Source organism: Salmo salar, chromosome ssa16 (genome assembly GCF_905237065.1).
Source record: "Salmo salar chromosome ssa16, Ssal_v3.1, whole genome shotgun sequence".
Classification (NCBI taxonomy): Eukaryota; Metazoa; Chordata; class Actinopteri; order Salmoniformes; family Salmonidae; genus Salmo; species Salmo salar.
Window position 1 is genome coordinate 80648312 of NC_059457.1, and position 13324 is coordinate 80661635.

Genomic DNA, 13324 nt, shown 5'->3' on the forward strand with positions numbered 1-13324 from the left:
CGGCGGGGGGGCAGGGCGGGGGAGCGGCGGGGGGTAGGGCGGGGGAGTGGTGGGGGGGCAGGGCGGGGGAGCGGCGGGGGGAGAGCAGGGGGGCGAGCAGGGGGTTCTCTGTGCCCCCATTGTCCTCTGAAATGTGGAGAAGGGTGTCTGCGTTCCTCCCCAGCAGAGCAGTCGTGTCCTCGTCCTCGGGGCTCTCGGGGGTCTGATGGGAGGACGGACCAGGATGGAAGAGGTGGGTGGGGGCAGCGGGGGGTTGGATCCCCAGGATCGGCAGAGGGGGGAGGGGAGAACAGGTGCGAGAGATGGGGAGAGGTGGAGGAGGGAGAGGAGAGCAGGAGGAGGGTGGGGTGGGGGTGGAGGCGCGGGAGATGGAGGGCCGAGGAGAGAGGCTGCTGCGGAGGCCCCACTGTTCTCGTTTCTCCTTGCTCTCCATCGATAACTAGAACCAGGAAACAAGTGGGAGAAGAGTGATATTTCAAAGACTTACTTAGTCCATGCTCTGTTAAATATAGAGAACTCACATTCATTCCAATCTCTCATCCCTCACACTCTGTCTCTTCTGTAATGAGTGATGACTTAAATGAATAATCCTCTCAAAACTACTAATTCATATGATTTACAGGGTTAAATAACACTAATATGGGAGCAAAACATTTTGAGTGAAGAAATGTGTCATTTTGTCATTATAATAAGGTTGGTAGCAACATGTGAAAATTGTTGTGGAAATCTTGCACCTCATGCTGACTACAAAACCCATAACGCAATGATCTCTCTCTGGGCTTTTTACAGTCTATGCTAGGTAGCTAGTTAGCTAGCAAACGTAGCTACACGCACTAATACTAAAGTCATTGTCAGCGTGTGAAGTAGCTAGCTAGCTGAAAAAGTCTACAATCTCACCATGTCCAACCCATTCATTATATTTATATGGTTTCACCTGCAGATTGTCTACCTTGAGGAGTGGAGGGTCTTAAATTGCTATGGCTACGGCCCTTTCCATGCTTTCCCACCAGGGCAGAACAAATGCCCCCTCTCATTGAAGCCACGGAAGTTAAAGGCCGACCGCAGTACTGCAGGCACTGTTAGCAGAAAACAGGATCCCCCATTATAATGAATGGAAAAATTGCGATCTTCGTGGTCAATCTTCGTGTAAATGAAAAAAATTTAGAAGACAATCATCGTCCCAATAATTGCTTCTAATATACCAGATGTCCTTTAACTGATTATTTCAAAATCGCACACAGAAGAAGTTCTAAGGATAATTGAGTTGCTAATGGCAGCATGCAGTACCCTGTTCGGCCTTCTACTGGAGTTAACTCAGTGCTGCCCACTGTCATTGATTAACTAGCAACATCACTTCCTGGAGTAGCATGTTGTCTCCATGAGGAGCCATCTTAGGAGGTCCATTGCAGCCATTTTGATCTCAATATCAAATCATTTCTGGGTAACAATTAAGAACCTTGCTGTGAATGCTTTCAATTAAAATGGTCAAAAAGTAACAAAAATAGCTTCTTAGCAAAGAGACATTTCTATAGCATGAATTTTGCTAGGACTGCCTGGGAGCGGTCTGAGTGGGGAGAGGAAAACTGAAAACTAGCTATTATTGGCAGAGAGGTTTGGAACTCTGTCTTATTGATGTCAACAGGCAGGCCAAAACTCCATCCCACCAAAACAGGAAGACATTTCAGGTGGTCTTTTCAAACAGCTCTTATAGTAAAAGGGCATTATCAAAATGTTCACAATTTCACTGTATTATTCCAACCTCAGTGTGAAAATAGATATAACACACATTTTTGACTGTACTGGGCCTCTAACCAACTTCATTTGGCTTCAATACGCTATTGAGTCTTCACATAGAAATGAATGGTGTGACGTGATCAATGGCGTTGTCTTTTCATATACCCTTCATTATTTCCCACAGAAACAGACACAGGCCAGGGAGAGGAGGGAGAGGAGAAACAGACACAGGCCAGGGAGAGGAGAAACAGACAGGCCAGGGAGAGGAGAAACAGACAGGCCAGGGAGAGGAGAAACAGACACAGGCCAGGGAGAGGAGGGAGAGGAGAAACATACACAGGCCAGGGAGAGGAGAAACAGACACAGGCCAGGGAGAGGAGAAACAGACACAGGCCAGGGAGAGGAGGGAGAGGAGAAACAGACACAGGCCAGGGAGAGGAGGGAGAGGAGAAACAGACACAGGCCAGGGAGAGGAGAAACAGACACAGGCCAGGGAGAGGAGAGAGAGGAGAAACAGACACAGGCCAGGGAGAGGAGAGAGAGGAGAAACAGACACAGGCCAGGGAGAGGAGAGAGAGGAGAAACAGACACAGGCCAGGGAGAGGAGGGAGAGGAGAAACAGACACAGGCCAGGGAGAGGAGGGAGAGGAGAAACAGACACAGGCCAGGGAGAGGAGGGAGAGGAGAAACAGACACAGGCCAGGGAGAGGAGGGAGAGGAGAAACAGACACAGGCCAGGGAGAGGAGAGAGAGGAGAAACAGACACAGGCCAGGGAGAGGAGGGAGAGGAGAAACAGACACAGGCCAGGGAGAGGAGGGAGAGGAGAAACAGACACAGGCCAGGGAGAGGAGGGAGAGGAGAAACAGACACAGGCCAGGGAGAGGAGGGAGAGGAGAAACAGACACAGGCCAGGGAGAGGAGAAACAGACACAGGCCAGGGAGAGGAGGGAGAGGAGAAACAGACACAGGCCAGGGAGAGGAGGGAGAGGAGAAACAGACACAGGCCAGGGAGAGGAGAAACAGACACAGGCCAGGGAGGAGGGAGAGGAGAAACAGACACAGGCCAGGGAGAGGAGGGAGAGGAGAAACAGACACAGGCCAGGGAGAGGAGGGAGAGGAGAAACAGACACAGGCCAGGGAGAGGAGAAACAGACACAGGCCAGGGAGAGGAGGGAGAGGAGAAACAGACACAGGCCGGGAGGGAGAGGAGAAACAGACACAGGCCAGGGAGAGGAGGGAGAGGAGAAACAGACACAGGCCAGGGAGTGGAAGCAGGGAGAGGAGAAACAGACACAGGCCAGGGAGAGGAGGGAGAGGAGAAACAGACACAGGCCAGGGAGAGGAGAAACAGACACAGGCCAGGGAGAGGAGGGAGAGGAGAAACAGACACAGGCCAGGGAGAGGAGAAACAGACACAGGCCAGGGAGAGGAGGGAGAGGAGAAACAGACACAGGCCAGGGAGAGGAGGGAGAGGAGAAACAGACACAGGCCAGGGAGAGGAGGGAGAGGAGAAACAGACAGGCCAGGGAGAGGAGAAACAGACACAGGCCAGGGAGAGGAGAAATGGGCATTGCGTGATGGTAGCTGAAGAAGAAACTGAGTTGAATAGTTTGTTCCATTATTTAGTTTCAAGTATCCCCATACCATCTATTGGCTGATTTGGCGATATGGAGTGCAGCTAGTTGTTTTAAAAACTTTATGAAATGTGATATTCCTCATCTCCAGTGACGAGAACCTTATCGTGATGACGCGTTACAATATGATTTCCTGATTTCAAATAAAATGACATTTCCCAGACAAACCACATAGAAGTTAGATAATCAAATAGTTATTTTACCCACTTATAGAGCACCACATTGAGAGGAGTTTCATGAGTTTCATGTCTGGAGTGGATTATCACTTTAAACATAATTTACACCCTAGGAACGTACAAAATGCAAGCTATGCAAAATGGCCGTTCTGCGTACCTTCTTACCAAATAAACATGATACAAACTACAGAAGCCTGTGAGAATCAACAACGTCATAAAATATCCTTACTCCCCCAGTCGTACCTGTTTCTTGGCAGGGCTGTGGAGGTCAGCTTTGATGGTGGCTGAGGATGAGGCCCCAGGGGCAGCAGGGGGAGCGATGGCAGGGGCCGGGCTGGCCTTCCTGCCCTCTGGGTGCGCATTGGCGCCACCGGGGTCGGGGGACTTTGCCTGAGCCTGCTGGCCCTCCGTGAAGGTGACCACCCTTTTCTGGTCCCACCCGTGGGTTGCTGAGGAGACATCACAGTCATCATATACACAGTCCATCACAGCGCCACCTTGGGGACCAGCTGACACATTACCACTACCAGGGGTGAGGGAGAGGAGTGGAGGGGGCGGGAGCGAGGGGGGATGCAAGACAGACATGCAGAGCAACGTATCAGGTGAGAGGTTTCAGAGAGAGGGCGTTGTTACGTTGCAAGAGGAGAGGGGGGAAGAATAGGTGTCTCACCTTCGCAGTCCAATAAAGTTTCTTTATTTCGAATCGAAACAAAGGCATAAACAGAACACAGAATGAACAGAGTCAGTTATTGGGGTCGGAGGTGACGGGATAAAGACACATTGGAACAGAGACAACGGTTGTGAATGAGGAGGATCGGTACATGTCTGGTATAGTTAATATCACAAGGTCTGAATGTGAACTGCAGTGTGCTTGATCTGAAGTGTAGGGCAAGTTTGCTATAGTTACACAATCTCTCTCACACAACAGACACACACAACAGACACACACACAGTTACCCAGAGGTTTGTTCTTGGGCTGGATGCTCCTGCGGGTGGTGGAGAGTCGAGCTCCAGAGCGACCTGGTCCTCGCGCCTCACTCTTCGGAAGAGACAGCAGGGGGCGTCGCAACTGCATTGAAATATCAATCAACCCAATCCAAATTTCATTTCCACTGTGAATGTCAATGGGGATAGCCTCTTCATCATTATCCACAATTAGGGACATCGTTTTCCCTGACCATGTGACAAAACCAGGGCTGAGATCAGTACGCAAAAAATCTAATGGAACATTCAATGAAACGGAAACGGTGCTGTACTGAACGACCCGGGAAACAGGGAGGGGTTTGGTTGTGTGTTCAAAATGCACTGCTGCCTTTTAAATACGTCACTCATTGCTTCAGCCACACCCCGATACACCCCTCCGCACCCCGATACACCCCGCCGCACCCCGCCACATCTGCCGCACCCCGCCACACCCGCCGCACCCCGCCACACCCGCCGCACCCTGCCACTTCCCGCCACACCCCGATACACCCCGCCGCACCCCGCCACACCTGCCACACCCCGCAACACCCTGTCGCACCCCGATACACCCAGCAACACCCTGCCGCACCCCAATACACCCCGCCACACCCGCCGCACCCCGCCACATCCGCCGCACCCCGATACACCCTGCCACTTCCCGCCACACCCCGATACACCCTGCCGCACCCCGCCACACCTGCCACACCCCGATACACCCCGCAACACCCTGCCGCACCCCGATACACCCAGCAACACCCTGCCGCACCCCAATACACCCCGCCACACCCTGCCGCACCCCGCAACACCCTGCCGCACCCCAATACACCCCGCCACACCCGCCGCACCCCGATACACCCTGCAACACCCTGCCGCACCCGCCACACCCCGATACACCCCGCAACACCCCGCCGCACCCCGATACACCCCGCAACACCCTGCCGCACCCTGCCGCACCCGCCACACACCAATACACCCCGCAACACCCGCCGCACCCCGATACACCCCACAACACCCTGCCGCACCCGCCACACCCCGATACACCCTGCAACACCCTGCCGTACCCGCCGCACCCCGATACACCCGCCGCACCCCGATACACCCCGCAACACCCTGCCGCACCCGGATACACCCCGATACACCCCGCAACACCCTGCCGCACCCGGATACACCCCGATACACCCGCAACACCCTGCCGCACCCGGATACACCCCGATACACCCCGCAACACCCTGCCGCACCCGGATACACCCGGATACACCCCGCAACACCCTGCCGCACCCGGATACACCCCGATACACCCGCAACACCCTGCCGCAGCCGCCGCACCCGCCACACCCTGCCGCACACACCAAATGGAGAAAAAAAGTATAAACCAGGGTTAATTGAAGTCAGTCAATTCAGGTAGCAAACTGAAATTCCAATTCAATAATTGAGAACAATGCATTTAAAAAACAAATATTTTCTCAATAAACTTAAAAGGAGCAATTTATTTCAAAACTCTTAAGTTCCACCTTTAAGACTACTCTCACCTGTCTCAGTCCTCTATTGCGTCCCAGCGGAGGTTGGTTCAAGAAGTTCTGCTGGCCTGGTTCACTCTGCACACTGGCCACCCTACACAACCCAACCAGACAGACAGACAGAGAGACAGACAGAGAGACACAGAGACAGACAGACAGACATGCAGAGACAGCGAGACAGACAGACAAAGAGACAGGCATGCAGACATGCAGAGACAGACAGAGACAGACAGATAGACATGCAGAGACAGACAGACAAAACCAATCAGTACAACACAGAGGTAGTGTTTCTCCTAATGAACTCTCTCTCTCTCTTTCACTGAGACACATAGGAGAGTCAAGAGGATGTGTGTCTGTCCACTGCTCCTTCCATTCTTCCCATCTCTCCCCACTCACCCAATCACTCCACTGCACACCACACCGACACGCCCACCAATCGAGGACACCCAATCACAGCACAAGAATACACCAAAACACAAAGGGGGTTATGAGGTCTGGAGTGATCTGTGTTCTTATGTAGACAGCTCGTACCATATTACCAGTGATCTGTGTTCTTATGTAGACAGCTCGTACCATATTACCAGTGATCTGTGTTCTTATGTAGACAGCTCGTACCATATTACCAGTGATCTGTGTTCTTATGTAGACAGCTCGTACCATATTACCAGTGATCTGTGTTCTTATGTAGACAGCTCGTACCATATTACCAGTGATCTGTGTTCTTATGTAGACAGCTCGTACCATATTACCAGTGATCTGTGTTCTTATGTAGACAGCTCGTACCATATTACCAGTGCACTGAACTAGAACATGAATCTATCTGGTAACGTTAGACTTCTTGATAAGATAAATGTCATCATTTCATTGACCGATTGCCACTCCAATACCCCATATGCCCCACAGATTGGTATCCTGGAGAGGACGTCCAATTTGAACAGTGAAAAGCCTGAAACAGTATGAAGACCATGATGGCACCGATGGACTGAGCTTGCTGAGACACATTACCACTGGCTCCCCAGCATCCTCACACCGCCCAGGGACTTAAAGGGTTAAAGAGGCAACAGCGGATGACTTGAGATGGGTGGGTGGATCAGTGCGGTAGCTACGAGGGGGAACGAGAGACTACGTTACATTAGACCTATACGAAGAGGAAGGGTGATAGACCAACGGCGGTTTTGATTGGATGAGATAATGAGTGAGGAAAACGAAGAAGTCAGAGGAGGCCGTCCGACTGGCCGAGCCTCCTCCAAACTGCACAGAGAGACGCAGAGAGACGCAACACACAGGGGGGCTGTGACGTGACACTGTACCTAGACAGGTTACCCTCTTCCAGTCCTTGAGACTCATCTAGCACATTGGGTTCACTGCAGAGGAGGGGGCAGGAAGGGGAGAAGGGGTTTAGGGAGAGAGGAGAGCATGCTGCCCCATGTCCAAGGCCCTTCCTCGGATGGCTCTCCTATAGCACGGTAGCTGGATCAGCTTGTCAGGAACTTTCCATTGATCTAGGGCCCTGCTTGAATACTCTAAATACGCATCCTTCCTCCCTTACTTGAAGAAATCCTTGGCAGGAAGGGTGTGTTTTTAAAGTATTCAAACAAAATCAAATCAAATTTTCTTTGTCACATGCGCCGAATACAACAGGTGTAGACCTTACAGCGAAATGCTTACTTACAAGCCCTTAACCAACAATGCAGTTTTAAGAAAAATACCTAAAAAAAAGTAGGGAATAAAAGTAACAAATAATAAAAAATAACAATGTGGAGGCTATATACAGGGGGTACCGGTACAGAGTCAAAGTGCAGGGGCACCGGTTAGTTGAGGTAATATGTACATGTAGAGTTATTAAAGTGACTATGCTTAGATAATAACACAGCCAATCTCTCTGCTAAAACTACTATGACTTGTAGCATTCCTCACTTCCTGTCTGTTCATCTAGCATACTGTTCTCCAGAAGAGGGTACACAAATAAACAGAAATAAACAGCTTGAAACAACACAAATAGTATGACTGTGATTGTGTCTTCTGAAGTGACGGTGTTTTACATGTACTGAACGTGGTGATGTGTGGACAGTCATAGTGTAATCCAGTGTTGAGGAGTGAGGTGATGTGTGGACAGTCATAGTGTAATCCAGTGTTGAGGAGTGAGGTGATGTGTGGACAGTCATAGTGTAATCCAGTGTTGAGGAGTGAGGTGATGTGTGGACAGTCATAGTGTAATCCAGTGTTGAGGAGTGAGGTGATGTGTGGACAGTCATAGTGTAATCCAGTGTTGAGGAGTGAGGTGATGTGTGGACAGTCATAGTGTAATCCAGTGTTGAGGAGTGAGGTGATGTGTGGACAGTCATAGTGTAATCCAGTGTTGAGGAGTGAGGTGATGTGTGGACAGTCATAGTGTAATCCAGTGTTGAGGAGTGAGGTGATGTGTGGACAGTCATAGTGTAATCCAGTGTTGAGGAGTGAGGTGATGTGTGGACAGTCATAGTGTAATCCAGTGTTGAGGAGTGAGGTGATGTGTGGACAGTCATAGTGTAATCCAGTGTTGAGGAGTGAGGTGATGTGTGGACAGTCATAGTGTAATCCAGTGTTGAGGAGTGAGGTGATGTGTGGACAGTCATAGTGTAATCCAGTGTTGAGGAGTGAGGTGATGTGTGGACAGTCATAGTGTAATCCAGTGTTGAGGAGTGAGGTGATGTGTGGACAGTCATAGTGTAATCCAGTGTTGAGGAGTGAGGTGATGTGTGGACAGTCATAGTGTAATCCAGTGTTGAGGAGTGAGGTGATGTGTGGACAGTCATAGTGTAATCCAGTGTTGAGGAGTGAGGTGATGTGTGGACAGTCATAGTGTAGTCCAGTGTTGAGGAGTGAGGTGATGTGTGGACAGTCATAGTGTAATCCAGTGTTGAGGAGTGAGGTGATGTGTGGACAGTCATAGTGTAATCCAGTGTTGAGGAGTGAGGTGATGTGTGGACAGTCATAGTGTAATCCAGTGTTGAGGAGTTAGGTGATGTGTGGACAGTCATAGTGTAATCCAGTGTTGAGGAGTGAGGTGATGTGTGGACAGTCATAGTGTAATCCAGTGTTGAGGAGTGAGGTGATGTGTGGACAGTCATAGTGTAATCCAGTGTTGAGGAATGAGGTGATGTGTGGAAGTCATAGTACAATCCAGTGTGGATGTGTGTGTGTGTGTGTGTGTAGGGGTGTGTAGGGTTGTGTGTGTGTAGGGGGTGTGTGTGTAGGGGGTGTGTGTGTGTAGGGGTGTGTGTGTGTAGGGATGTGTGTGTAGGGGTGTGTAGGGGTGTGTTGGGGTGTGTGTGTGTAGGGGGATGTGTGTACATGTGTGTGTGTAGGGTGTGTGTGTGTGTAGGGGGGGTGTGTGTGTGTGTAGTGTGTGTGTGTGTGTGTAGGGTGTGTGTGTGTGTAGGGTGTGTGTGTGTGTGTGTGTGTGTGTGTGTGTGTGTGTGTGTGTGTGTGTGTAGGGTGTGTGTGTGTGTGTGTGTGTGTGTGTGTGTGTGTGTGGGGTGTGTGTGTGTGTGTGTAGTGTGTGTGTGTGTGTAGTGTGTGTGTGTGTGTAGGGGTGTGTGTGTGTAGGGGTGTGTGTGTGCGTAGGGGTGTGTGTGTGTGTAGGGTGTGTGTGTGTAGGGGTGTGTGTGTGTGTGTGTAGGGGTGTGTGTGTAGGGGTGTGTGTGTAGTGTGTGTGTGTGTGTGTAGGGTGTGTGTGTGTGTGTGTGTGTGTAGGGGTGTGTAGGGTGTGTGTGTGTGTGTGTGTAGGGTGTGTGTGTGTGTGTGTGTGTGTAGGGGTGTGTGTGTACGTGTGTGTGTGTAGGGTGTGTGTGTAGTGTGTGTGTGTGTGTGTGTGTGTGTGTGTGTGTGTGTGTGTGTGTGTGTGTGTGTGTGTGTGTGTGTGTTACCTGTGGCTGGGCAGCATGGTACTGCGGGTGCTGGGTTCAGGCTGGGCGCTGCCCGTGGCGTGACTAGAGAAGCGTCGCTGGGTGATGAGCCTGGGCAGGAAGACCTCATGTTCACTCACCACACTGGGAATACTGATAGAGTCATCTAGAGGAGAGAGAGAAGGGGAGGGAGAGACGGAGAGAGAGGGGGAGGGAGAGGTAGAGACACAGAGAGAGGGAGGAAAGGAGGTAGGGACAGAGAGAGAGAGGAAGGGAGGACTTGAAGATTATTTATGATTAATTTAAAAAAAACAAATGAATATACGTGAAAATTATTTATGGATAATAGACATTATATTATTAATATATTAGTGATGAAATTAATTTTTTATGATGCTGACCCGCCACATTACCATTACTTTACCGTCCACTGCCAACGTACATTAATGTTACTTACCAGTTCACTGCTAACGCCATTGTATTACTTAATAGTCAGTTTGACGCCAAGATCCACATTAATATTTACTTGTTTGATGCTACATATTAATATTGATATTTGCCTATTACACGTTATTATTTACTGTTTACGTTGCTAACGTTTGCTATTATTACTTAAGCACCATTAAGCATCGCCATTATTATATTTATTGGATGATGAAAATTAATGTTATTAATGATCAAGATAAATTTTTGCATATGATCAAGACATAATGAGAGGAGGTAGGGACAGAGAGAGAGGGAGGAAAGGAGGTAGGGACAGAGAGAGAGGGAGAGGAAATGAGGTAGGGACAGAGAGAGAGGGAGGAAAGGAGGTAGGGACAGAGAGAGAGGGAGAGGAAAGGAGGTAGGGACAGAGAGAGAGGGAGGAAAGGGGGCGATCAAAAGACCAGTGTAGGGTGGGTGGAGTGGGGGTTGAAAATGACATGCAGGCAAACCCAAACATGCAACCAGACACCATTCAGATAGTGAAAGAGGGAGAAAGAGAGAAAGAGGGGGAGAGAAAAACAGACGATATGAAAGCAGAGATACAATTCATTAAATGCCCAGTGCAGTCAAAAACGTGACTTTTCTTTATTTTATATACACCGAACTAAAATATAAACGCAACATGTAAAGTGTTGGTCCCGTGTTTCATGTATATGAAATAAAAGATCCCAGAAATGTTCCATACCCATAAAAAGCTTATTTCTCTCAAATTTGTTTACATCCCTGTTAGTGAGCATTTCTCTTTTGCCAAGATAATCCATCCACCTGACATGTGTGGCATATCAAGAAGCTGATTAAACAGCATGATCATTACACAGGTGCACCTTGTGCTGGAGACAATAAAAGACCCCTCTAAAATGTGCAGTTTTGTCACACAACACAATGCCACAGATGTCTCAAGTTTTGAGGGTGGGGGCTGGCATGCAGACTGCAGGAATGTCCACCAGAGCTGTTGCCAGAGAATTGAATGTTAATTTCTGTACCATAAGCCGCATCCAACGTCGTTTTAGAGAATTTGGCAGTAACTCTCCGATTGGCTGGTCCTGGCTCCCCAGTGGGCGGGCCTGAGAGGGCCTATGCCCTCCCAGGCCCAACCAGGGTTGCGCCCCTGCCCAGGAATGTGAAATCCATAGATTAGGGCCTAATTTATTTATTTCAATTGACTGATTTCCTTATATGAATTGTAACTCCGTAAAATCTTTGAAATTGTTGCATGTTGCATTTATATTTTTGGTCAGTATATAATTCAACACAGTGATAGTGGTAGTGGTAGTGATAGTAGTAGTAGGCAGGAGGGGTGTCTGACTCAGTGATAGAGTGGTAGTGGTAGTGATAGTAGTAGTAGGTAGGAGGGGTGTCTGACTCAGTGATAGAGTGGTAGTGGTAGTGATAGTAGTAGTAGGTAGGAGGGGTGTCTGACTCAGTGATAGAGTGGTAGTGGTAGTGATAGTAGTAGTAGGCAGGAGGGGTGTCTGACTCAGTGATAGAGTGGTAGTGGTAGTGATAGTAGTAGTAGTAGGCAGGAGGGGTATCTGACTCAGTGATAGTGATAGTGGTAGTGATAGTAGTAGGAGGGGTGTCTGACTCAGTGATAGAGTGGTAGTGGTAGTGATAGTAGTAGTAGTAGGCAGGAGGGGTGTCTGACTCAGTGATAGAGTGATAGTGGTAGTGATAGTAGTAGGAGGGGTGTCTGACTCAGTGATAGAGTGATAGTGGTAGTGATAGTAGTAGGTAGGAGGGGTGTCTTACTCAGTGATAGTGATAGTAGTAGTAGTAGGCAGGAGGGGTGTCTGACTCAGTGATAGAGTGATAGTGATAGTAGTAGTAGTAGGCAGGAGGGGTGTCTGACTCAGTGATAGTGATAGTGGTAGTGATAGTAGTAGGAGGGGTATCTGACTCAGTGATAGTGATAGTAGTAGGAGGGGTATCTGACTCAGTGATAGTGGTAGTGGTAGTGATAGTAGTAGGAGGGGTGTCTGACTCAGTGATAGTGATAGTGGTAGTGATAGTAGTAGGAGGGGTATCTGACTCAGTGATAGAGTGATAGTGGTAGTGATAGTAGTAGGAGGGGTATCTGACTCAGTGATAGTGGTAGTGATAGTAGTAGAAGGGGTGTCTGACTCAGTGATAGAGTGATAGTGGTAGTGATAGTAGTAGGAGGGGTATCTGACTCAGTGATAGTGATAGTGGTAGTGATAGTAGTAGGAGGGGTATCTGACTCAGTGATAGTGATAGTGGTAGTGATAGTAGTAGGAGGGGTATCTGACTCAGTGATAGTGATAGTGGTAGTGATAGTAGTAGGAGGGGTATCTGACTCAGTGATAGTGATAGTGGTAGTGATAGTAGTAGGAGGGGTGTCTGACTCAGTGATAGTGATAGTAGTAGGAGGGGTATCTGACTCAGTGATAGTGGTAGTGGTAGTGATAGTAGTAGGAGGGGTGTCTGACTCAGTGATAGTGATAGTGGTAGTGATAGTAGTAGGAGGGGTATCTGACTCAGTGATAGAGATAGTAGTAGTAGTAGGTAGGAGGGGTGTCTGACTCAGTGATATAGTGGTAGTGATAGTAGTAGGAGGGGTATCTGACTCAGTGATAGTGATAGTGGTAGTGATAGTAGTAGGAGGGGTGTCTGACTCAGTGATAGTGATAGTGGTAGTGATAGTAGTAGGAGGGGTATCTGACTCAGTGATAGTGATAGTGGTAGTGATAGTAGTAGTAGTAGGTAGGAGGGGTGTCTGACTCAGTGATAGAGTGATAGTGGTAGTGATAGTAGTAGGAGGGGTATCTGACTCAGTGATAGTGGTAGTGATAGTAGTAGGAGGGGTGTCTGACTCAGTGATAGAGTGATAGTGATAGTAGGCAGGAGGGGTGTCTGACTCAGTGATAGAGTGATAGTGGTAGTGATAGTAGTAGGTAGGAGGGGTGTC

The 13324-nt window shown here is 49.1% G+C and overlaps 1 protein-coding gene across 1 annotated transcript in view; it reads right to left on the reverse strand.

Moving 5' to 3' along the window:
* Positions 1–37: 37 nt before the first annotated feature.
* Positions 38–13324, reverse strand: part of LOC106574930 (unc-80 homolog, NALCN channel complex subunit) — a gene marked incomplete at its 3' end in the record, with an annotated part of 114694 nt that continues 101407 nt past the window's right edge. Inside the window, exons 60-66 of the mRNA XM_045696727.1 lie at positions 9934–10078; positions 7336–7389; positions 6038–6119; positions 4503–4614; positions 4216–4236; positions 3789–3994; positions 38–439 (exon numbers count right to left, since the gene is read on the reverse strand). Of these exons, the coding sequence (XP_045552683.1) occupies positions 38–439; positions 3789–3994; positions 4216–4236; positions 4503–4614; positions 6038–6119; positions 7336–7389; positions 9934–10078 (1022 nt within the window). The remainder of the gene's footprint in view (positions 440–3788; positions 3995–4215; positions 4237–4502; positions 4615–6037; positions 6120–7335; positions 7390–9933; positions 10079–13324) is intronic.